The 24549-nt window shown below is 38.7% G+C and overlaps 1 protein-coding gene and 1 pseudogene across 1 annotated transcript; both read right to left on the bottom strand.

Annotated features, from left to right (window-relative positions):
* Positions 1 to 294: 294 nt before the first annotated feature.
* LOC120531010 lies at positions 295 to 14755 on the bottom strand (annotated as a pseudogene).
* Positions 14756 to 18806: 4051 nt separating this feature from the next.
* Positions 18807 to 24275, bottom strand: LOC120530954 (extracellular calcium-sensing receptor-like). Its single transcript, XM_039755841.1, has 6 exons — positions 24055 to 24275; positions 23340 to 23637; positions 22181 to 23008; positions 21342 to 21560; positions 20360 to 20483; positions 18807 to 19723 (listed from the first exon to the last, which is right to left on the bottom strand). Exons 1-6 carry the CDS (start codon positions 24273 to 24275, stop codon positions 18807 to 18809), a joined length of 2607 nt encoding a protein of 868 aa, XP_039611775.1.
* Positions 24276 to 24549: the final 274 nt, after the last annotated feature.

The raw sequence follows: 24549 nt of genomic DNA, 5'->3' as shown, positions 1-24549 counted from the left end.
ATTGGGCCCTACATTTGACTGGCCTCCTGTCCAATGCTTTCAGGATAGGATTTTGTCCTTTACAAACCTGAACTGGATTAAGTTTCAAAATGTTATGAACATTTAGGAAAATGAACAGTACTATAATCAATACTATTTTGATCTTTATATAATAAAATCTTAATAAAACACTGTGTTCAATATCTAAACAAATTCATCTATAGTAGAAATATCCTGATGGTACTACACAATTTTATAATCAACTAACTAATGACTTGATATTTATTTAAGTTTATATAACAAGGTTATTTGCTGTCATCCCCTTTGCTTTATACTGTTTACATTGCCTTTTCCCATCATGTGTTTCTTTGTATTTTTCTCAGGTTTAAACAAAATGATATAGCATTTAGGAGCAAATATACAGAACAGTAAACCAAAAGCAGATGCTAAAATTGCAAAAAGTTCAACTGCCACTGTGTACTTTCCTGGAGTACTTATATAGGCAGGGATGAATGTGATCCAGACAGCAAAAAATATTAGCATACTAAACGTGATGAACTTGGCTTCATTGAAATTGTCAGGGAGTTTTCTAGCAAGAAATGCAATGACAAAGCACATAGATGCAAGAAATCCAATGTAACTTAAAACACACCAGAAGCCAAAAGCTGACCCAACAGAGCATTCTAGAATGTTCTTTAAGTTGTGAAACTTTGAGTTTGGAATAGCATATGGAGGACTTGTAGTTAACCATACAATACAAATTACAATCTGAATGGAAGTACAGATGAAAACACTAGCTCTTTGTTGTGCAAGTCCAAACCATTTCATGACATTATTTCCAGGTAGTGTAGCCCTGAAAGCCATAAGAACAACAACTGTCTTTCCTAAAATGCATGAAATGCACAGGGCAAAGCTGATTCCAAACAGAGTGTGACGCACAAAGCAAGAGATGTTTGTCGGTTAACCAATAAAGGCAAGAGGGCATAGAAAACACAAAACAAGAAACAGCAACAAAAGAAAACTTAATTCCATGTTGTTTGCTCTCACGATCGGAGTTTGTCTGAAGATGGTAAACACAATTGTTACAGCTATTGTGACACAGGCACTGAAGATGGAAATAAACATTAGTGTTATCCCCATTGTATCTTCATATAACAGAAACTCAATTATTTTTGGCAGACAGTGATCTCTAGCTTCATTAGATCAGTCTTTTAAAGCACATTTAAAGCATTCTATAGAGTCTGTAATAAAAATAAAAACAATATAAGCAGCAAAATATTTTAAAATTTGGTGCTATTATAAAAACACAAATCAATGCAGCACATTTTAGATATACAGGCACTCCAGTGCAGTCCAAAATACACTTAGGACCACATCTATGCTATGATGTGCTGGGCTGGTAACATCACTTCAAGAGAGGCCCACCGAATCAAAAAGCCAATTAAAAGGGCAATCTCAGTTATGGGACACACTCTGGACCCCCGAAGGTTGTAGCAAAGGAAAGAATTAAAACAAAACTAAGTGTCATTATGAACAATGCTGTACATCCTCTCCTGACACACTAACATTGAGGACTTTCAGCAAATGAATTATTAAACAGAAGTGGGTCTGGAAATTCTGCTGGGGATTCTTTATACCAACAGCAATAAGCTTGCATAATCTATCTATGGGAAACAAAGCCTAACATGCCAGCAGCAGATAAAAGGCCTGAATCTAACTCTTTGTGTGTTGTCAGGTCCAGTTTCCAGTTAGGATTGATTAGAAGAATGCATAGTATGAGCATTCTCTCTATTTCAAAGTTACATTTAGCTCAACAATAAATAATAGGTCTAAGCAATAACGTTTCTCTAAAGCATATATGTTGTTATTTCACGCCCTATTTATCCATCATACAAAGTGATTGTTATCATCAGATTGTATTTTTTAATAGTCTCTGTCTTCTTTCTTAATGAGCTAATATTGTGGGAACATTTCCTTAGTCGCTATTCCTTTTCTGATAACAAATTCCTTACCCGTTCACATACATGTACATATGTTCATAGACCACTGTTCCCTGACATAACAGAACAGAACAAAATGTGGTTTTAGCTGAATACATTAAAAAAGCTTTCAAAAATTCTTTATTTAGTTTGTCGAAGCAACATGGAGAGGATTTTTGCACATACTGTATATAGTATAATTTGCTTCAAAGGTGGAACCTAATACAAATGTCATAATTCAATCTGAGGAAATGTTTTAAAGAACGGAAAATCTGGTAAATTGATTCTAAAATATAATTGTACTAGCCAACCCGCGGCATACCATACGGCGCATAATCAGGCCGGTTTTTTAATGATTTTTAAGCACAGGGAGAAAATTAACATTTGAAAAATCGGTAATGTAATAAATCAGCAAGAAAAGCAACATTGTAACAATGCACGGAACGAACCAACACACAATCGTCCATGGTAGTAGCGAGGTGGGAGGGGGGTGTGAACAAAGTGCAGGAGTATCTAAGAAGACACATGTTTGTTGTGGATGCGAATTGCTGTATGTAGCGTGTAAAACAGTTTGCTATGGTGCACGTGGTCGTGCGTTGTAACCAAAAACTTGTTTTTTAAAGACTGCTTACTTCATTGTGTTTTAAACTCAGTTGTAAAGGAATGTTTTAAGGACCCCTTGGGATACCCCTCGGTTTTGGCAGCTTTTCTATATATAATCCACCAAGATACCTGACCATGGTAGGAGGGGGGTGTGTACAAAGGGTAGGGACTAATGAGTGGGAGCGTATGAGTCACACTTAGTGGGAATTCCACGGCTTGCAGCCCGAATGGGGTTCAACGGCTTACCCATGCCTCTCTGCGCTGGGTAGACACAAGGTCAATCTCATGCATAATTATTTATTGAATGCTAAACACTTCTGGAAAGACACGGATGTCTAAAATGGGTTGGTGTGAGAATACAACAGTAAGTGAATGAAAAGATGGAACTCTGGAGAGAGCAAAATACAACACAATAGTGAACCCGCGGCATAACAAACGCCGCGTGGCTCAGACGTGCATGTGGACTGTTACCACAGATGAAAGGGACTAACTGGGTGGTCGGTGAGTTTTTGCGTCCGGGAAAATGGGCAGGCAGTGTGAATGTGTAGAGAGCGAGGGTAGATGCCGGCCGGTGAAAAAGGAGAGTTGGTGGGCAGGAAAACGTCTTCCGTGTTCCTGCAGGAGCATCTAAGAAGACACATGTTTGTCGCGGATGTGAATAGCTGTATGTAGCGTGTAAAACAGTTTGCTATGGTGCACAAGGCCGTGTGTCGTAACCGAAAAGTCGTTTTTTAAAGACTGCTTACTTCATTCAGTGAAGAGCAGAAGTCGGGTGGAAGAGAGATGGAGCTAGAGAGAGGACTGGAGGCGGCCAGGAAAAAAGGCTATTTGACTGTGTGCCCTGGACATTGGGGGAACGGTGCTGGAGGCACTGGGAAGTGCACTGACTAAACTGTAAATATTGTGTCAATAAAACGTGTGTTGGGCAAACTTAAGATGTCCGTCTGTGTGTGTCCGGGCCAGCTTTCACAGTGGCGTAGTCGGCAGGATGCTCCACCTGGGTCGAGGTGGGGACCTGTGTCAAAGAAAAATTATTCTGTGGACGGCCCGGGGTAGCAGTGGACCCCACACACTCGCTGTGGGAGCGGCACGTGCACAACCGTGCAGGAGCGGTTTACCCCACGGAACGCCGCCGGACCGCAGTATGGCCATGTTCCCCGGGTGCGGAGGAAGGAGAACGGGCGTTGCCAGAGTGCAGCGGGCTCCGAGAGTTGTGCTGTCAGGACGGATGGCCAGGCTGGCGTGGTGACACATAAGGCCACACTGAGGCAGGGGCCTCGGAGTGACGGGATCCGGGAGGTGAGTGCCCTGCCCTGCAGTAATCGGCCCTTCGGGGTCAGACATACCTTGTTTCCCACAGGGAGGGACGAACCGGATCCACGTCCATGGCAGGAGAATGGCGGTCCACGGGCTGTCGGCAGCGCGAGGGCGGCAGTGAAGGAAGCTGCAAAATCGGAGCCGCTGCAGCTCGAAAACGCGCAGCAGCTGCGAGGCTGCCAGTAGGCACGCCACCGCACCCAGAGAAGGGGAGACAAGATGGCCGCAGGCCGGAAGTCCCGCCCGCTGACAGGCACGGGATTTGCCGGTGTGTCTTGTGTGCCCGCCAATGACGGTACAGAGGCGGGACCAAGGAATGCCAGTCTCGTGCTGGGAAGAGACTCGATTGGGCCAGAGGGAGTGGCCCACAGGAGGCAGACGACGAGTGCGGCTGATGGACAGGTAAGCCCACCGACGTCTGTCTCCCTTTTTCCGCCGGTGGCTCTGCGCGAGCCAGGGGAGTCCCTTTGGCCCGCAGAGTCGCCTTTCTTGCAGGTGCTAAGTGCTCTCGCCGTCCAGCTGGAGAAGCTGAAGGGGAAGGCAGTTGCGTCATGGGAGACGCCGTGCGACACGGAGGATCGGCGCAACGCTGGAGCCTTTGGCCGGCAGAGTATGGCGGGGAAGGTAAGTCTTGCCCTCCCTGTACAGCATAAGGGGGGATTCGCCGAAAACGGCCGTGACTGTATTAGGAATGACCGGCACCAAGTAGGCAATTCCCCAACAGCGGACGCGGCAGTGCAGACTGCCTGCAGAGCGAGGAAAGCGAGTTCGCAGGGGCTGACAGGACAGGGGCTGATGAGTGCCCTGGGTCCTAGCGCCCTGCACTCCAAGCCCGCGGCAGTCTCCTGTCGCTCTTCACCATGCTCAGACCCAGACCGTCAGGGCGTCCAAGAGGAGAAGGAGGAACCGACCTAAAATTACTAATAAATTATAAGGTTGTGTACAAAATTACAACTGAAGCCTGCACACTGAATTATCAGTTCAACAAATATTAAGGCATTTGTTATTTCTTATTACTCTATTCATTTTCCAGACTCACTCAATCCCATTTTAATCCCTCTGTCCTGGGGTCACTGGGTGCAAGGTATGAACCAATCCTGGATAAGATATCAATTCATTACTTGGCACACTTACTCCACTATATACATTTTGGGAGATAAAAGAAAACAACCCATAGAAAAACATTCAGTCAGATATACAGAGAATGCACAGACTCCACAGAGTCAGCAAAAAGGACAGGATTCAGATTCTTTATTCTGGAGCTGTGTGTTGGTCAATTCATCATTGTACCACCTCACTTAAATATCAAAGTAATATTTAATCAGTACATAATTTCTCTTTGCATGTTAAATTAAAAGTAAAAGGTAAATTAGTTCTGAGTTGTAATTCCTGATCTGTTGGTTGACTGTTAACTGTATATTAAGTTAAACTATGAAGAATGAAAGTAGTATTGTTTATTATAAACTGCTAGTATTTTTGTGATTGAATGGGTTGGCTCTCTTTGGAGAATTACCACCACAACTAAAGAGCACCATAATTGTTGCAGATTAATTGTAGATAAACACCTAGAACATATTCATAACTTAACATTTCACACTAATTTATGAAGAAAAGCATACTTTTTCCTATGAGTGAGTACATTGGCAAAACTGTAAGTACAGTAATCCCTCCTCGGGTTACGTTCCAGACCCCCCCCGCAATAGGTGAAAATCCGCGAAGTAGAAACCATATGTTTGTATGGTTATTTTTATATATTTTAAGCCCTTATAAACTCTCCCACACTGTTTATAAATATTCCCCGCAGAGTTATACAGCATAATCCCTTTGTATTCTCTTAGATATTAGGTAAGATTCATTGAAATTATGTGTATAAACACACTGTTTATATACAGTAAAACCTAAATATTATTTTAAAGATATTGAGTGTCTCCGATATAGCATATGTTACCGCCAGCAATAAATACGTACAATGCAAGAAAAATAGTATACAGTAAATGTGTGTACAGTGACACTAAACGTACGTACATGTACTAAGTACTGTAAGAAGAAAATTAATTATGGTTACTCACCAACAATGACACAATGACTTGTCCGATAACAATGAGTTAAATTTTACTGCACAACAAAGGAGAGCGTTACAGCTCTTCCAAAGGAGCCACTTCAGGCGATTGTGTAGCACTGCCCTTGTTCTTTTTCTGGCAGTCTTCAATCCGAAATCCCTAGAGCAGATTCCATCCAGACTACTGCCTTATTACATCCACTTACAACTCGTTTTGCACCCTGGTTAAAAGGACACTGCAGCCGTAGATCTTATATTCCTTTCCTACTTTTTAAATAAAAAGAATCGTAGCCTTCAACAAATCCAAAACGTTTACCTTTTCGCAATCATTAACATCTTCCGTTTGCTTGGGCACGGCCCCTGAAGCAGTAGCAGATCGCTTTGGAGCCATAATGAAGGGCTTGACTATGCACAAAGATAAACACAAAAGAGCACAAAAGTTAACTCTTTACACAGCGAAACACGTTGATGCTGAATGAGCAAGACGAGACTTCCTAGTTAACACTGCATTCAGCACGCAGGAACTTAACTGCGTGCTCTGATTAGTTAGCTTCTCAGTCATCCGCCAATAGCGTCCCTTGTATGAAATCGACTAGGCAAACCAACTAAGGAAGCATGTACAGGAAGTAAAAAGACACATTGTCCGCAGAACCCGCGAAGCAGCGAAAAATCCGCTTTATATATTTAGTTATGCTATTATATAAAATCCGCGATAGAGTGAAGCCGCGAAAGTCGAAGCCCGATATAGCGAGGGATTACTGTAACACAAACTGTTTTCCTCCATGCCATTATGAATAGCTCAAGTTCTCCTTCCAAAGCAGCATCATAAAATCCCATTTTAACAAACTGCGCAGACCCACCAGGTCCCTCATGCCAGTTTACCAGATCATAGGAAGCAATTGGGTCTCCGTTTTTATCAAAGCTGGCCTCCTGGCCAAATGTGGTGAAGTTAACTTCCTTCATGTAATGTAAAAGTTTTGAAAGAAAATACTTCATCATGAGCTTTGCATTTTATAATAAAAAACACAAGGTGACATAACAATTTAGACTAATGGAAAAAGTGTACAACGTTTTATAATAATAACAATTTCTTACCTGCCATGGGAGTACATTTCGAATATCTCCACATGAATTGTTTGCAAAGGGTCCCTGTCCAGTTTTGAACCCATTCATGTTGTGAAGTGCATGTGCAACAGCATATACTGCTTTGTAGACATTATAAGAGACACGTAACTGGGTGACATCGGTATATGTGTTCTCTACTGTCATCAGATGTTCATGTCCAGTGCATGGGTTTCTTGAAGTTGATGCATGGACATGTAAATTCAAAGAATTATTTAATTTGCAATTAAATATCTCTTCCCAAAATTCAGCAATAAAGGGTGTTGCCCCGTTGAACCCACCAGACAGACGTCCAAGACACACGTTTAAAACACCAAGAAGATTCTTTAATAATATTTCTTCAATAATAGTGCACAAAGCACCGCACACTCCACAATTCTCTAATAAATCAATAACAATAATCAATAATAATCAATAACCAAGCCTCCACTCCCAGCAGCTCCGTCACATTCCTCTCAACTCGGCTCAATCTGCTGGGTTTCCCCACAGACCTTTTAAAGTCCATGACCCGGAAGTATTCCTTTTTCGGGTCAAGCACCTTCTTCTAGTATCTCGGAAGTACTGTGGGTTTCCGTCCAAAGTACTTCCGGGTTAGTGTCACGATAATATTCCCTGGGTTCTTGATGAGCTCCCCCTGGTGGCACCCATGGTACCCAACAGGGCTGAAGAGACGGACTCCATGTCCCATATTGCCCTGTGGGAATCCGAAGAACCATTTCCATCCAGGGGAGCTGCCATCTAGCATCCCAGGGGATGTAGTGTCCTGCAAAGGCTGCTTTCCTCTGTTGAGGGACATCCCGGCCAGGCTGAAATGCCGGCTGTCCCTCACAAGGGTAATGAATATGCTTCAGATAAACGTATCCTGGTTAAAAAACTTTTTAAACCTGGAATATCACCTTTCCTGATGGCAAAACCTATTGTCCCAATTAATAACTCCCGATATTCACACCATAGTAATGTTGCTGTAGCCCAGGCTTCACTTGCTATCCACTGGATATCAGTGATATTATGTCATTTAAATTCATCCAGGATGGGTATCAGTTCACCTTCACCTGTGAAGCCCAAGACCACTTTAGCTGATGAGCTCCTGATTATGTCCACAACCTCAAGGATCCGCTCTTTCTTATAGGTGGTTGGAAAAAACTCAGCATAAGCAACACACATGTCTGACCTTTTGGCTTCTTCAACAAAAAGCTGAATTCCAAAACGGGCATAATCAGTGTCCAACCCGATGGCTCCAACCCAGGTCCATTTGAAGTGCTTGACCAACCTAACAATGGCTTTTATTTGGAAAGCATCACTTGGAATTGTTTTCATAAATGACGGAAACTCAAGCTTATCACTTAAACAATTGCAGGAGGCAAAATAGCTGACCTGCAGATCATAGGAGTCTAAATTAATACACTGTTATTAGAATTTAAAGAAAGAATATAAGAGAAAGCAAGACCACTGGAAACACCAACTTTTATTTGTAATCTTATGTATTTAATTCCCCCTTGGTGATCCATACTGTATTGCCTTAAAACTTCAAGATCCTGGGGTAAATTCCAGAACTGGACACTGTCAGCATGGTTTTTGTAAGGTGTGTGTATTAGGTAAATTAACTACTATAGCCTGTCCCTGGTTGCCTGATAGTTGCCTGGGCTAGACTGGTATTCTGTTCACTGAAATTAGTGCTTTGGTATTGATGGAATAGTTTTATACTCAATGTGGTCATTGAAAATGTGACACAGGTAACTGATAGATGAATACCACGTCAGACGATTTCAAAAACAATCTCCAACTTAATTCATTTCAAGGTCGCGAAGAGTCAGAAGCAACCCCAGTAGCTTTGCAAGGCACTTTCAGACTTAAAGGAAAACAATTCAGTCATTGATCACCCTAACCTGCATTGCTTACAGTAAATGTGTATGTGTGTGTTTGTTTGTATATTTGGTGGTCATATGTCGTCTGTCTTGTCTAGGTAAGATTTATGTGTGATGGCACAAAACATCAAGAAATTAGAAAATAATGCATAAACAACACGCACAAACTAAAAATAATACAAGAAATGTCTTACCAAAGGAATCCGGAAATGTCCAATAGTCCTTAGAACAGCTACAGATCGAGATGATGCTGCATCTCCAATAATTGCTTGTGTGGCTGGGTGCCCATCGCCTACACATGTGTAATTATCCACAGATTCATCCCTCCCATTAAGAAGTACGAGAGCACTCCATAAGGATGTCAGTATGTGGTCACAGCTTTTCATCATTCTATAACCAACTGTAAAATTAGGAAGAAAATTTTGTCTTGCATTAATTTCCTTTATAGCAAAAATCATTGTTTGCATCCAGCAAAATCCTCGTGGACTGTACCTATGAGAAAGATATGTAAATAGACATGTACAACTAATAAATACTTCACATAATAAAAAATCTAACAAAAAACCTTAAAATTGCATTTGTGTATTACTTTGTAAATATAAACAGTACCATCCATCATAATTGCAAGCAAAAATATATAGACTTATTACCAGATAGATAGATAGATAGATAGATAGATAGATAGATAGATAGATAGATAGATAGACTTTCCATTATGTTAAACTGTTCAGTACACTCATTTGCAAAAACACAGTTTATACATTGGTATAAGGACAATTAACACATATTTGTTTATTGTTTTTAAGTGTCCAAGCAGGGCTTTGTTATTAGTCAGAAAATTCCTTTATATGATCTAGTGATAGGTTACTTACTCACTGCAGGAGGATGGCTTGGGTTTAGCATCCAAAGGTTAAAGATCTGGGTCTGCCCTAAAGTGTAAAGGGAACAGTCCACCAAGAATGAAATCTCCATCCTCAAAAAGATTATCTCTATGAAAGTTACCCAAGAACTTGTATTTTGATTCTTCAGAGAATATGATTGTTAGACCTTTTATTAAAATAATTACAAAGCCTATTATGTTGACTCTCAAAAATGCCATCATTACGCTGAATGCTCTCAAATGAACACTCCCTAAATATATAGTTTAAGCATGATGGACCCTAGTTGCTTGTTACCAAAATAGTAATGGTACCAAGCATGAATTATTATCTTTTGATTCTGCACCAGTTGGGAATTCTTCTAGGGAGTTTTGACAGTAATAAGAATACATTGTTTAAAACACACACTTTGTTGTAGGATTACAAACATTTACCGACCCGAATATAAGCCGTGGTACCTAATTTTACCTACAAAAACTGGAAAAACTTATTGACTCCAGTATAAGCCTAGGGTGGGAAATGCAGCAGCTACTGGTAAGTTTCAATAATCAAAATAAATACCCATAAAATTACCATACATTAATTGAGGCATCAGCTCATTAATAGAGCACACAGCTCGGAATAAGTCTCACAGAGGCTGCACAGCACCACACAGAGCCCTCAGCAGTTCTTCTACCGCCCGCAGACCAAACCAGGTACAGTGGAACCTCGGGTCACAACCGTAATTCGTTCCAAAACTCTGGTCGAAACCCGATTTGGTCGTGACCCAAAGTAATTTCCCTCATAGGATTGTATGTAAATATAATTAATCCGTTCCAGACCGTACGAACTGTATGTAAATATATTTTTTTAAAGATTTTTAAGCATAAATATAGTTAATTATACCATAGAATGCACAGCGTAATAGTAAACTAAATATAAAAATATTGAATAACACTGATAAAACCTTGGACAACAGAGAAAACTAACACTGCAAGAGTTTGCGCTATAGCACTACAAACCACTCACTAAAAACACTTTTTTTTTAATGAGTTTTAAGCACAGGGAAAAAAATTTAAATAAATCCGTAATTTAATAAACTACCAAGAAAAGTAACATTGCAACAATGCACGCTACGAACCAATCGCTGTAAACAGAAGTGAAGTGGAGATTAAAATCCAATAAAAAAAAGTCTTCATTAAATACGAGGTTAAAACAATGCTCGAATCTGTCTCTTTAAAAACAAGCCTGGTGCATTCTTTAACTGCCTTCTCTGCCTTATGCGGCCAGCCCTCTCTCTCGCTTGCTTTCTCTCGTGTGTGTGTGTGTATGTATGTGTGTGTGTCTCTCTCACGTGCGTGCATGCGTGTGTGTGTGTGTGACCCTCGCGCACGCGCATGTGTGTATGTGTGTCTCTCTCTCTCGCTGCACAGGGAATGCACAGGGAGAGACTGAACACATGCGGAAATCATCGCCACACATAAACCGAAATGGAAACTGGCTTGTTCCTATACCGAGTGTGTGGTCGTGAACGAATGCAAAATTTTGATGAACTTTTTGGTCGTAACCCGATTTGTATGTGTTCAGAGATGTTTGTGAACCAAGGTTCCACTTTCTCTCCACTCCAGCTTTCTGTCGGGTTGGCGGGGCAGCAGGACCTGACTTGAATATAAGCCGAGGGTGATGTTTTTCAGCACATTTTGGGTGCTGAAAAACTCAGCTTATATTCGAGTATATACGGTATGTAAAAATATTACTATCATAATAGTTGTTTTTGTTGTTGATGTATATAATAAGTACAGTGTTAGAGGGAAAAATGCATTATTTTTATGTGAAAATGTATATAGTGTTATAATGTAAAATATTAATAGTAAAGGTAGAACATATGTAACCAGGCAACTGAATTTTTATTTAATAGGCATGCCTTCTTTAATTGAGAGCATCAATCAATGTGTATCCTTCACTTCTGGTCCTGTAATTTATATTTAATAAAATAAGAATTGGTATAATTGCTGCTGTTGTATATTATATCATTTTCACTTAATATATGAAATATTTAAAAATGAAACAGCAAATTACAACCAAGTAAGTAGCACTTCTAATGCATAACTTCAGTTCATTTTTATTATCTTTTAATTGTTTTTTATTTATTTCATTTTTGAAACCTGCTTCAGGCTCACATGTAGCCAGAGCCTGTCCCAGCCTCTCCAAGGATGAGGATTCAGTCCTTCAAAAGACATATTCGCCCACATACAAAAACCAAACCCCCCCACACACACACAGATCCACACACTCACACATACCAGAATGGTTTATTATCTTAACTCTGCACAAATTATCATATGGAAGGAGGAGGAGTATCTGGAGAAATCTAAACAAATATGATTTGAATATCCAAGAAACTGAACACAGTGTCTAGCTTACAGTTTGAACCCTGATCTTTGGAGCTGTGAGGGGGTAGCATTAACTAACATGTTGTTAGGAATTCCTAGTTTTTCAAAATGAATATACATTTCTGAGGAGCGACACCTAAAAAATTATACTATTATCAGGTAATTACAGATTTTGTGTTCAGAGGAAAAGCAAATATATATTAAAAACCTTCAAGATTCTAAGTGAATTGTGGTTGTTGTCACATAAAAAGAGAAAAAATACTATAAAAAAGTAAAGTATCAAAATGTAATTACAAAGGGTAGAGGTGTACTTTTCAGTGTATCAACATTGATAAACTGAAACATTTATGAGATGTCCAGATCCATTTAATTTTAGATAATGTGGCTTTAATTAGACATAACAAACAATGTTACAGTCTATTTGACACTGGATGTTTTTTTTTTTTTGCTTGTTTATTTAGTAAAACCATAATAGTGTTCTTTTTAAGACATTTTAAAGATTGTGTTAGGTGTAGTTCATGTGGCAATGAAAACAAAGTCCAATTTTAAATTCTGTGGACATATTTTAAAGAGAAACTGACCTGTATTGTGTGTGTATGTGTAAGGTTACACATTTGTAAAATATTTCAACACTCTCCAACAATACATGGAAATTTTCAGCATGTGGGAATCTTATAAACATTTGTCCTATTGTTAAAATCAATTGCCTGGTGTTACATCATTCCAAATGTTAAACATTACTATCATTTCAATCATTTTGTATTTTTTGCCTGTTTTTCCTTGCTATTAACCTGGCAATCATCTACAAAGTATTATAAATAAATGATGAATGGTGTCTCTGCATTAAGGGCATGTAGGGTCTGTGCGGTGATTATTAAAATTTGTACAGGGTACAGTGAATGTAAGTATCACTATCTTACTTGAAAAGTCTGTGTTTCTTAGCATAATTTGATATATTATCAATATGTTCATAGCAAACAACTGAGTATAGCCATAATCATTTTTTCTAATTATACATAATATTCACAATGCAGTTTCTTATATAGAAAGTATGGAGTATGTGAAATTTTCTTTGTACCTGGTCTTTCAACTCTGTGGTGTTCCAAGAATACAATTGCTCTTGTGTACTCATTCATTGATGCTTTCCAACAAAGTGATCAGTACATCTGCTCCTATATACTGTATATATGGAGGCACTTGTGAGGTCCTATGGTTCTTCCCAACCCCTCAGATCTGCTAATGAACTGCATCTGGTGATGCCATCTTAGCCATAGAATCAAATCTCAGTCCAGTTCACATGTAACTCCTAGCTGGTGGAATAAGCAGCCCACCTCCATTTGAAACTCTGACTCTCTCAGTGTGTTCAAGAAGCATCTGAACACTATTCTTGTTTGGTAAATTTCTAAGTGAAAGCTGTTAGTTTTGTATATCTGAGAATTAAAATTAGATTTTCGCTTGTGGAAATTAGTTTTGTACCCCTTTTCTGTAATACTTGTTCCCAAACATTCTCCAGACTGATGTTATTTGATTATGTTGACCTCTTTTATAAGTTGCTTTGGATAAAAGCGGTGGCTAAGCAAATAAATATAAATGTACAGTAAATGTTCAAACATGTAGCCTGAACTTTTCATCTCGGCCTTTGGACTTAAAGGCTAGAGTCTTTCAATGCATTGTTTGGAACATCTTGCTATTTTGGAATTAACTTCATTATCATGAATCATGTTTATTATTTGTATAAAATATAATTTAGTACTTTGTTCATTGAACAAAAGCTAGAAATTTGTGTATATTTATTTGTGTTTCAGATTTTAGTGTTGGATATTTGTTGTGTGAAGGATGGCCGGCCATTTATCCCAGCCAATACCCCCAAGCCGCCAGGTGGAGCCCTCCTTGCAGCATGGAGGTCCCCAGAAGACCAGCAGGGCATCATGGACAATGGAGTTTTTATGCAAAGCCCTGCTGGATGCCGTGGGGGCCACAGGAGGGAGCTGCAGGGAGTACCGAGGGCTTCTTCGTGCCCTGTGACCCGGAGGTTCGTCATAGGAAGAGCGACGGACTTCTGGGTTGAAGAAAAGGACTATTTACCCTGACCCGGAAGGAATAAGGACTTGTGGACTGTTGGGCAGAAACACCTCCGGGTCAGGGAGTATAAAAGGACTATGGGAACTCTCAGACAATAAGCTGAGTTGGGAGGCAGGGTGGCTAAGCGTCTGGGAGTGGAGGATTGTGATTTATTGGTTTATTGAAGAATAGTGGAGTGGTGGTGCTTTGTGCACAATTATTATTATAATAAATAATTATTGGACTTTTTATCTGGTGTCTGACGTGTGGTCTGAGGGTACAAGGGTGCGAGGAAAACCCTAATCTGTCACAGTTGTTAATCTTGTTTAATACAGTTCTTTGGTGGTTGAACTGAATGACAAAATAATTAGTTACTCCTCATTTACAGTAATGTTATATGGCATTATTTGGCTGATATTTTGTCATCACTGGTACTAGTAGCATAATACACTGTGAAATATAGTGCTGCTTCTTCCACAACGGCTGTCCCAACATTGCTGCCATCCCTCTGATCTTCCATAGCTCCTTCCATAAAGCTCCAATGATCTATTCTGTGTCACATAAACTGCCTTCACATTCGGCGCCTCACATCAGTCACTTGGTGTCTAAGACGAAAACACCAGCATTCACTTCCCTTAACTCTATAAGCCAATCCAAATCAGGATCTTTCCTGACATTTGCCATTTTTGCAGAGGAGAGAGTGTTGAAAATGTAGCTATTCAAGTGCTTTGCCATTTCTCTCTCTGTCACTCACACGCACACACACATGCACGCACACACACAACCTCTTCATTACTTATAAAGATGGCTTCACTCCTCCTGACTGCACTTCTTTCTCCCACATCTGTGTGGCCCCACTTTAATTTTTGTTCCAAAAATGTCACTGTAAATGATTAATGTTGTTTTATTTTTTATTCTGTAGTAACTTGCTATTGTTGCAGCAACCTTGTTCCACATATTATTTTTCTCTATTATTTTCTAATATTTTTTCTATTAGTTTGTGCATTCAAAAGATATTAAGTAAGCATTCGTTGATCTACTGTATATCTTTACTTTACAGCATCATTTGCGTATTTCAAAGCTGAGCAAGTTTTAATCAGAATAAAGATCTGTAAAATGCATGTAGGTGTCTTGTAAATGTAAATATAAATGCAAAAAATGTTTATTTTCAAAGAACTTTGTTTATTTGTAGCATGTATTAAAGGTTTACAAAATGAATATTGTGTTCGAAAATCTCCTAAATAGTACTACAAATTCATAATATTCTCAGCCTGAAAGGACAAACCAATTACCATTGTAACACTGTTGATTCAGTGATTATTGGATTTATTTCCTCCCAGATCTATACTGCAATTTCAGCTTAATAATTTGCAGCTGGGGCGGCATGGTGGCGCAGTGGTAGCGCTGCTGCCTCGCAGTTAGGAGACCCGGGTTCGCTTCCCGGGTCCTCCCTGCGTGGAGTTTGCATGTTCTCCCCGTGTCTGCATGGGTTTCCTCCCACGATCCAAAGACATGCAGGTTAGGTGGATTGGTGATTCTAAATTGGCCCTAGTGTGTGCTTGGTGTGTGGGTGTGTTTGTGTGTGTCCTGCGGTGGGTTGGCACCCTGCCCAGGATTGGTTCCTGTGTTGGCTGGGATTGGCTCCAGCAGACCCCCGTGACCCTATTCGGATTCAGTGGGTTGGACAATGGATGGATGGATAATTTGCAGCTTCGGGTGTCTTCCTCAATTTCCCTCAGCTCCGTAGCATAGTCCCTCAAGCAATGGGTCGCTGGTTGCCACCTTTTGGTTCACGCAGGAGTGTGACTCATCTGTTGTATTCAATGGGAAAGGGCTGCCTAAGGTTTATGAAGGGTCTCACGATGGGTCGCCACTGACAAATAAGAAGCATACAAAAGATTCCTCACATGTCACACTATTGTTTGAATTGTTCTATGAAGTAAACTAAAGCTGCAGAACCTTAGAAACTTTGGACAAATGCAGCTACAATTTTTGTCAGAAAGCAAAAACATTTAAGCAATTGAAATTGTTCTGCTATGACTCTCGGTGGCGATTTTCCAAGGGGAACCTGCTTCTCCCCTGATCTGATGGTTGTCATGGACTGGGTCTCAAAGACACTAAGAAGGGCAAGATTAGGTCATGAGAAAAAAAAAAGTTTAAGAAACACTGCTCTGGAGAATAACGATTATAATAATATGTGTCTTTCTTTATAATCAGTGAGTTAGCGTACTCATTAAGTTTCCTGTCTATTTGTATTACTTACATTCACATTTTAATAGGACACACTTTTTGCTATAAATTGTGCCAAATATAAAATTGGTCTCTGCATGTCTGCAAGACCAAAGAAGAGTTAATGTAATGTAAGTTATTTAATTGGCCTTTTGGCTAAGATTCACTATAATGAGAGGAGTCCATCAATTTCCTGAAGTAAGAGAATTGATGGGAAAATGTATAAAATGCTTCTTCATTTGGGAGGCCGAAGCACATCAAGTCAACAGACCAGCCATTATGCCTATGTAGCTCAGCATGAAGAATGTCAGCAAATAAGCAGATGCAAAAAAGACTCCACCACCAGGAGTTTAAGTTAAAGAATATGATTTCAGAATTTGCCTCTGCAAATCAAAAAGTTAGGCAATGAGAGGTAACCTATATTAAAATGAGCAGCTTAAAGTACATTGCAAGGTGGGACATATAGCAGTTAAGTATCAAGTGATTAATCATCACAGTGGCCACTAAAAGGTTGCTTGAAGAATGTTACATTTGTTTTATTTTATTTGATGGTTTGCATGAGTTTAAACTCTGTCCAGTATTGGAAGTACAGTAGATGCAAAAAAAAAATACCAGAATACTGAGCTGAAAAAGGGAATATGATAATTTGGTGACAAGAAGAACATTATGCAGTAGTAAACAAGAGGTAAATATGAATATTTGTAGAAGAGAAAGGACCATATAAAGAGAAGGTCATGAGAGACAGGAACAAGTGGGAAATGAGGGAAAAAACTGAAGAGATAATGATGAAAAAGTCCAAAAAGAGAAAGAAAACTGAACAAAAGAAATACAAGCATTTGAGTGGGGTCTTAATAGAATCAACTATAGAGAGAGGAATGAGCACTAATGATAACAAAGTTTTTTAAAAGAACTTAAACAAAGCAAATCCCAGGTGAAATCGGGAGAATACTGGAGCAAAGAAATGCATTGTTTCAGTATAAGAGATTATGTAACAAACAAACTACAAAATGTCTGAAACTTACATCACAAATTAAGAAATTAATTAATGCATAATTGAAGATCTGGATGAACAAAATAAATAATATGGACAAACTTAAACTAAATAAAATGAAAGAGACAGAAAAAATGTAGAATGTAGAATGGGGATGTTTCAGTCATCAGTCAGTCATTTTCCAATCCACTGTATCCTAACACAGGTTGAAAGGGACTGGGGCCTACCACAACAACACCATGCACAAGGCAGAGAACAGCCATGCACAACTCATTTACACACACACATACTCGGAATCCGGACAGTGGTATGGGATGCTAAGGTGAATTCACCTGTTAACCTAACACAAACGTCTTTGGACATTGGAGTTAACTTAGAATACCACCAAAGGAAAATCATGCATGCAAGGGGAAAACAACAGACAGACCACAACCAGGTCCAAGATTGAAACTTAGAATGCTGGACTGGTGAGGAAGCAGCTCTAATCACCACACCACGATGCCACATTGTATATGCAACATCCAATTATAAAAAATGTATAGGATAAGGGATATTATTAAATATGAAGAATTCATGCATATTTTTACATATGGGTATGTAACAATACTATTTTGAAATGAAAGATGAATTAATGCTAAAGGTGGACTTTTATCAGTATTAAACATTAACAACTGAGAATTTATCATTTATCTACCTTCACGGGGGAAGATAACAAAAAAAATGGCAGAAGAATTCTTACATTCAGTAGAGGAAGATTTACAGTAATATTCTAGAAAAAAAAAAACTTTTAAAAAAGGAAACAAAATAGTCAATTCTTAGTCCCTCTGGAAAAAGGCATATATACTAGTATACAATGTATTACATCAATGATCACAGGCAATAAACAAACAATTTCTTCTGAGTAATCACAAGTACAAATAAAGTAAAAATAAAGAAAGGCCCTTTTCAAAGTTTAGTGAAGAAATATGAAGACTTGACAAAGAACAAGAAACAGAGATGTCTGACTTTCATGATGATACTGTATAGCTTCACTAATTTTCTAGATTATGAAACAATAAAGATATGTATCACCAGATTCCTGGCATGTTTATTAAAGATATATTTTAATTGTGCAAGAGCAACATTGTGGAGGTGTCCGATTAAGAATGTACGGTATATGCAATAATTTAAGCATTTTACAGTCAATTAATAATGTAATACTCATACTGTACACATCTGGCTTTGTTTTGAAATATACATTGTATACATTGCATTTTCTTTATATGCAGTGATTTGGTAATAGCAGTTTGGACAATATGACATACAAAGTGTGCTAAGAAATAAAATATAATAACATGATTGTAAAAAAATCTTACTTTGTAGTTGTATGGCTGTTTCTGCCCATCATGTATTTTTTTGTATTTTTTTCTGGTTTTAACAGTATGATATAACATTTTGGAGCAAATATGCATACAAGTAGTCCAAATGCTGATGCTAGAATAGCAAATAACTCAACAGCTACTGTGTATTTTCCAGAAGTACTAACATAGGCAGGAATAAAAGTGATCCAAACAGCAAAAAATATCAACATGCTAAAAGTTATGAATTTGGCTTCATTGAAATTGTCAGGAAGCTTTCTAGCAAGGAAAGCAATAATAAAACACATAGAAGCAAGAAATCCAATGTAACCCAGCACACACCAGAACCCAACGTTCGAACCAACAGAGCATTCTAGAATGATCTTTGCACTCTGATACTTTGTGTTTTGAATAGCATATGGAGGACTTGTAGTTAACCATACAATACAGATTACAATCTGAATGGATGTACAGAGGAAAACACTAGCTCTTTGTTGTGCAAGACCAAACCATTTCATCACATTACTTCCTGGTAGCGTTGCCCTAAAAGCCATGACAACAACAACTGTCTTTCCTAAAATGCATGAAATGCACAGGGCAAAGCTGATGCCAAACAAAGTGTGACGCATAAAACAAGAGATGGTGGTTGGTTCACCAATAAATGCAAGGGGGCATAGAAAGCATAGAACAAGAAACAACAATAAAAGAAAACTTAATTCCATGTTGTTTGCTCTCACAATTGGAGTTTTCCGGAAGATGGTAAATACAGCTGCAACAGCTGTGGTAATGCAGACACCAAATATTGAAATAAATGCTAGTGTTGAACCTAACAGATCTTGGTATGACAAAAATTCAATACTTTTTGGAATGCATTGGTCTTTAGCTTCATTAGACCACCTTTCCAAAGAGCATTTCAGGCACTCTACAGCATCTGCAATAAAGCAAAAAATAAACGGATGAAATAATTACAGAAACATTTCTTTTCCAGTTTTATATTTCTTTGAAATGGGCATATTTTGTTGTTTTATATACCTCCATTTATCTTTCCATCCATTTTGAGCCTAAGGTACACATCTTTTGAATTTTTAAGGAAACCCGGTAAACAATCTGGCAGCAGCACTGATCTGTGTCACTTTTTCACTCACGAATGCATTGTTACGAGATTTGTACATAGTATACAGTACTTATTTAAGTGTTTAAATCAGAGTATCTGCCATTTTATTATGCCATTATGTTCTATGGTGTATTACAACAGATGTAATAAAATCCAACAGTACGAAATATAATTAAACTACTTAGAGGTTTTTCTTAAATTTGCTAATTTAATAAACATAAGTGGATACAAAATAACAGCAATTTTTAAACATAAATTTTATAAGCTCATTTCCAAATCTTTGTTATGTTCTTCTCCATGCAGAGATGAACGAATGTCATTTATTTATTATCAGCACTACAGAGTGTACACTGTAGTACAGTACGCTGTCCATATTGTACTGTAAAACACGTAAACATAACTCAGTTCTATAAAGCCTCTCTCACGTTTTTCGTGTTAAATGTTAGAAATTACCTGTCTGATTGCTGAATTCGCCATCTGCACAAGGTATACAATCAAAACAGCATGTAGGCTGTCCCTTCCTTGGCGTTCTTCTTGTTCCTGGGTTGCAGCTTTCACTGCACACAGACTTCGGAACCTCATGAAAAATACATAAACGAAAAGTAGAATAATGTATATGTAGGCTATCGCAAGTTGGAGTTACAATTAGTTTGAGATGGTGTAATCCTCCCTTTTGTTCATAATGTAATGATTTACTTCATGAGAAGTACATAATTAACAAGAATAGTTGCGTCAGATATTTGAAATATTAAAATATGTGCTTCAGTTTAAATGTTTAAAATCTCAATATTGTCGAGTGTAATAGAAATGTGTCATGTTTCACTGATTAACTTCCATTGTGGGCAAGATCTGTAGTAAGGGATCAAAATTAAAATAATATGACCTTAAAGGCGTCTTAAAAAAAGTGAAGTGAATTCAAGCGATCATAGTTGTTATGCACACGAAAAGACCTGTATCAAGGGCACGCACGTTTGTGAGGAATCGCATCTTACCAGGCGCTGTTAAACTGGGCGTAAGACCACAGGGGAGCCCAATGTTTTAGATGAGCTTCAGTGGGAAGAGTAAAGCTGCTACTCTGTGGTTGTTTTCGGACAGATTCGATTAGCAGTGGTGTCTTTGTCACCAAGAGTGTTAAGAAAAACTGTCATAAATCTAGATGTAGGTGCCGCTTGCTGCTCTTAGCTACAGATTACAGTAATACTCATCGTAAAGCTTCATTCTGTTCTTCTCCCCATGAACCTGGCACTGAATTTTGCTTTGCAAAAAGGTTTAGGTAATTTGTCGGTTCTATTAATTTTAACATAATAAAGTGGACAAGATAAATCGCCAATCACTTTTATTTAACGTCTTTCCCAGGTAAAAATAGGAAATGTTTGCTTATATTAGCCCTAAAGGAAATGTGTGATTTTTGTTATATGTTCATAAAAATACTGACCTGCCCTCCACGCCACAAAATGATGGAGTCATTAATAAAAAGCTCCGTTTCCGTACCCAAAGTGGCATCGTAATATCCAACTTTTACAAACTCAATTGAACCATCCTGTCCCATTTGCCAGTTAATCAAGTCATACGATGGAATTGGGTCTCCATTTTTATCAAAACTGACTTCCTCTCCAAGAGTTAAAAAACGCACATTCCTCATGTAATGATAAAGCTGAAACGATAGTAGCAAACAAAAGGGCAACACGATGACTGATAAATTAAACACACCTATAAAGTTAATACGGATGACAATGACTCAAAGCAAAATCCTTATACGTGAAACCGTTGTTCTTTTTTCTTAAATAAAGCTCGTAAAAGTCCACATTAAAATTATTAATAATGCGAATAAAGTTTATGAAACCATGTGTTTACTTACTTAAATAAAATGGAAAGGGAAAAGCAGGAACCCAATCTGATCAGGGCGCCAGAGCAAACTCACACACCCCAGACTGCAAATCAATTAAACTGTAAAAAGCATACTTTGGTTTGCATTCTGGTGTACCATCTTTGATTTCCCTAGCTACAACAATATTTAAATACTTGTAACATACATAGCGTTCTCAGAGTTTTCTGGCAGCACCCGGTGCATGAAAAGTAACCGCCCAGGGCAGAGTGGCAGCACTTCACAGAACTTATTTATGCACACAAGGGTCAGTACCGCCAATGAATCTAACCTAAAAAACCTATATTCTTTTTTAAGTCTGAATCCCAATCATATGTTAATTCAATAATAATAGTGATAAGGATGACGATCATTCAATCACTGCGTGTCATTATTTTTTAGATACGTACCTGCCATGGGTGAATATTTTTCATTTCTGCACATGAATTGTTTTCAAAAGGCCCATTGTTCTTTATGCAAGAGTTCATATTGTGAAGCGCATGAGCAATGGCGTAAACAGCTTTGTAAACATTATATGACACTCGCAACTGCGTGTCATCCGTGTAAATATGAACTTTTGTTTCCATGCTCTCCAGACCTGAACAAGGTTTTCTGGACTGAGCCCCATGCGTATGCGTGTTCAATGAATTGTTCAGCTTGCATTCAAACACCTCCTCCCACAGTTCCGCAATGAATGGAGAAGTGTACGCATCCGACTGGCGTAATCGGGTTAGGAAACGTTTCAGGCCTGGAATTTGCCCCCGTCGGATGGCAAAGCCAACACTGCCCGTTAGAAGTTCCCGGTATTCGTTCCGGAGCAGCGTTCCCGTTGACCAGGCTTCGCTTGCTATCCACTGAATGTGGGTGATGTTCTGTAGTCTGAATTCATCTAAAATGGGAACCAGGTCCCCTTCACCTGTAAATCCTAGAACAACATTAGCAGAAGATTTCTTCATTACATCCACAATTTCAAGAATCCTTTCTCTCGTGTAGGTGGTCGGAAAAAACTCGGCGTAGGCAATACATACATCCGACTGTTTTGCTTCTTCAATGAAAAGCTGAATGCCAAAGCGGGCATAATCGGTGTCCAGTCCAACGGCCCCAACCCAAGTCCATTTGAAATGCTTGACCAGCTTCACAATGGCTTTGATCTGAAAAGCATCACTGGGAATTGTTCTCATGAAATATGGAAACTCTTTCTTGTCGCTTAAACAACTGCAGGAGGCAAAATAGCTGACCTGTGAGTTATTAAATGTAACGAGTATAATGTAACCGACATAAAAATGAAACAGGCCAACATAAGTTACTTATTTACAGCATGAATACTAGATCTTTAGAAATTAAAAACATGTCTTAAATACATAAAAATGCATGAGCAATTTAAAATACATTCTGACACCGTCATACAAAGTTCCTGCGCTAACTAAAACGAGGCAGCTATTGGAGAAAGAATATAATTATTCGCATATATTTACGTGAATATCCACTACATTGAAATCTATCATTGATACCCAAAGGTATCCTAAATTCACACAAATCAATACAGGATTGTATATTAAAAACATTTACCAAAGGAATGTGAAAAGGTCCAATGGTCCTCAGAACAGCCACAGATCTCGAAGACCCTGCGTCACCAATTATCATATTGACAGCTGGACGCCCGGCAGCAAAGCATGAGAAGCTGCCATCTTCACCCTCTTGCCCATTAAGTTGAATAAGCGCACTTTTTGTAGATGTTGCGATGTGATCGCAGCTGTCCATAATCGTGTATCCTAATGTAATGTTTTGAAGGAGGTCTTGTCGATTGTTAATTTCACTGATTGCAAAAATCATAGTCTGCATCCAACGAAATCCACGTGGACTGAACCTAAAATAAAACACACGTTTAGATATCATAAATGAGCGAGACCGATATCCACATGCCAAATAAAAAATGCAGTGCAATGTGCAAAATTAAAAAATCAGTCTGATCAGGTCTTTAATGGTGCGCTGCGGGGAAAGAGAATTAAATTAAATGTAAGAAATGGCAAGGCGGCAGCATCACTCCTAGAGAGTGATAGATTTTGTTATCGTAATTGATTTAGCATGAAACGTTTAAATACACTCATTTGCAGTAATAGAAGTTAACATTTTGTGCTGTAAGGTGTAAATTAAATACATAGGGATATATCCGCCAATTCAGTAAGAAAAGTAACATAGGTGTTTGCAGACTTTCAATTAAAAATTATATATATATATTTTGCAATAATCCAAAACGCATGCACATACACGTGGGTCTACTCACTCACTGCATGTGGACAGTTTGGGCATCACTTCAAACGAAAGCAAATCCGGAACCGATTTAAAAAAGTGTAAAGGGAATAAACCACCAAGAATAAAGTCGCCCCTCTCCGAAAGGCTGTAAGTGTTCGTGTTCCCTAAAATCCTGCATTTTAAGGAACCGTCGGCAGTGCACATCAGATTGTTACAAATAATAATCATTAATATGATATTTAAATAGCCCATTTTTCGGCACTATAAACTGATTGCATTGTACGCAAAAGCATATATACTGTAGGTAGGGGAATTATTATAATGCAATGGGATTTGGCACCCAAACGGCATATCAAGCAGTACCGTCTGGGAATAATAAAGTAACACTATGAAGTACAAATAATCTTCACATTTACAGGTCTTAAAAGCATTAATCTTTTAATGTAAAATCGGGCACATGCAATTTTTAATTGAATAATTTTAGCTGACCTAACAGTCCTAACTGTGCACCAGATTAAGGGTAAAC

This window comes from Polypterus senegalus, chromosome 1, assembly GCF_016835505.1.
Source record: "Polypterus senegalus isolate Bchr_013 chromosome 1, ASM1683550v1, whole genome shotgun sequence".
NCBI lineage: Eukaryota > Metazoa > Chordata > Cladistia > Polypteriformes > Polypteridae > Polypterus > Polypterus senegalus.
The sequence above is the reverse complement of the archived record's forward strand: the minus strand, read 5'-3'. Positions and strand labels throughout refer to the sequence as shown.

Coding starts and splice junctions, on each gene's coding strand:
- LOC120530954 (XM_039755841.1), bottom strand. CDS start 24,275: ATGGGCTATTTAAATATCATATTAATGATTATTATTTGTAACAATCTG. Junction 23,638..24,054: donor AAACTGTCCACATGCAGTGA/GTGAGTAGACCC, acceptor GTTTTATTTTAG/GTTCAGTCCACGTGGATTTC. Junction 19,724..20,359: donor CGAATTCAGCAATCAGACAG/GTAATTTCTAAC, acceptor GCTTTATTGCAG/ATGCTGTAGAGTGCCTGAAA.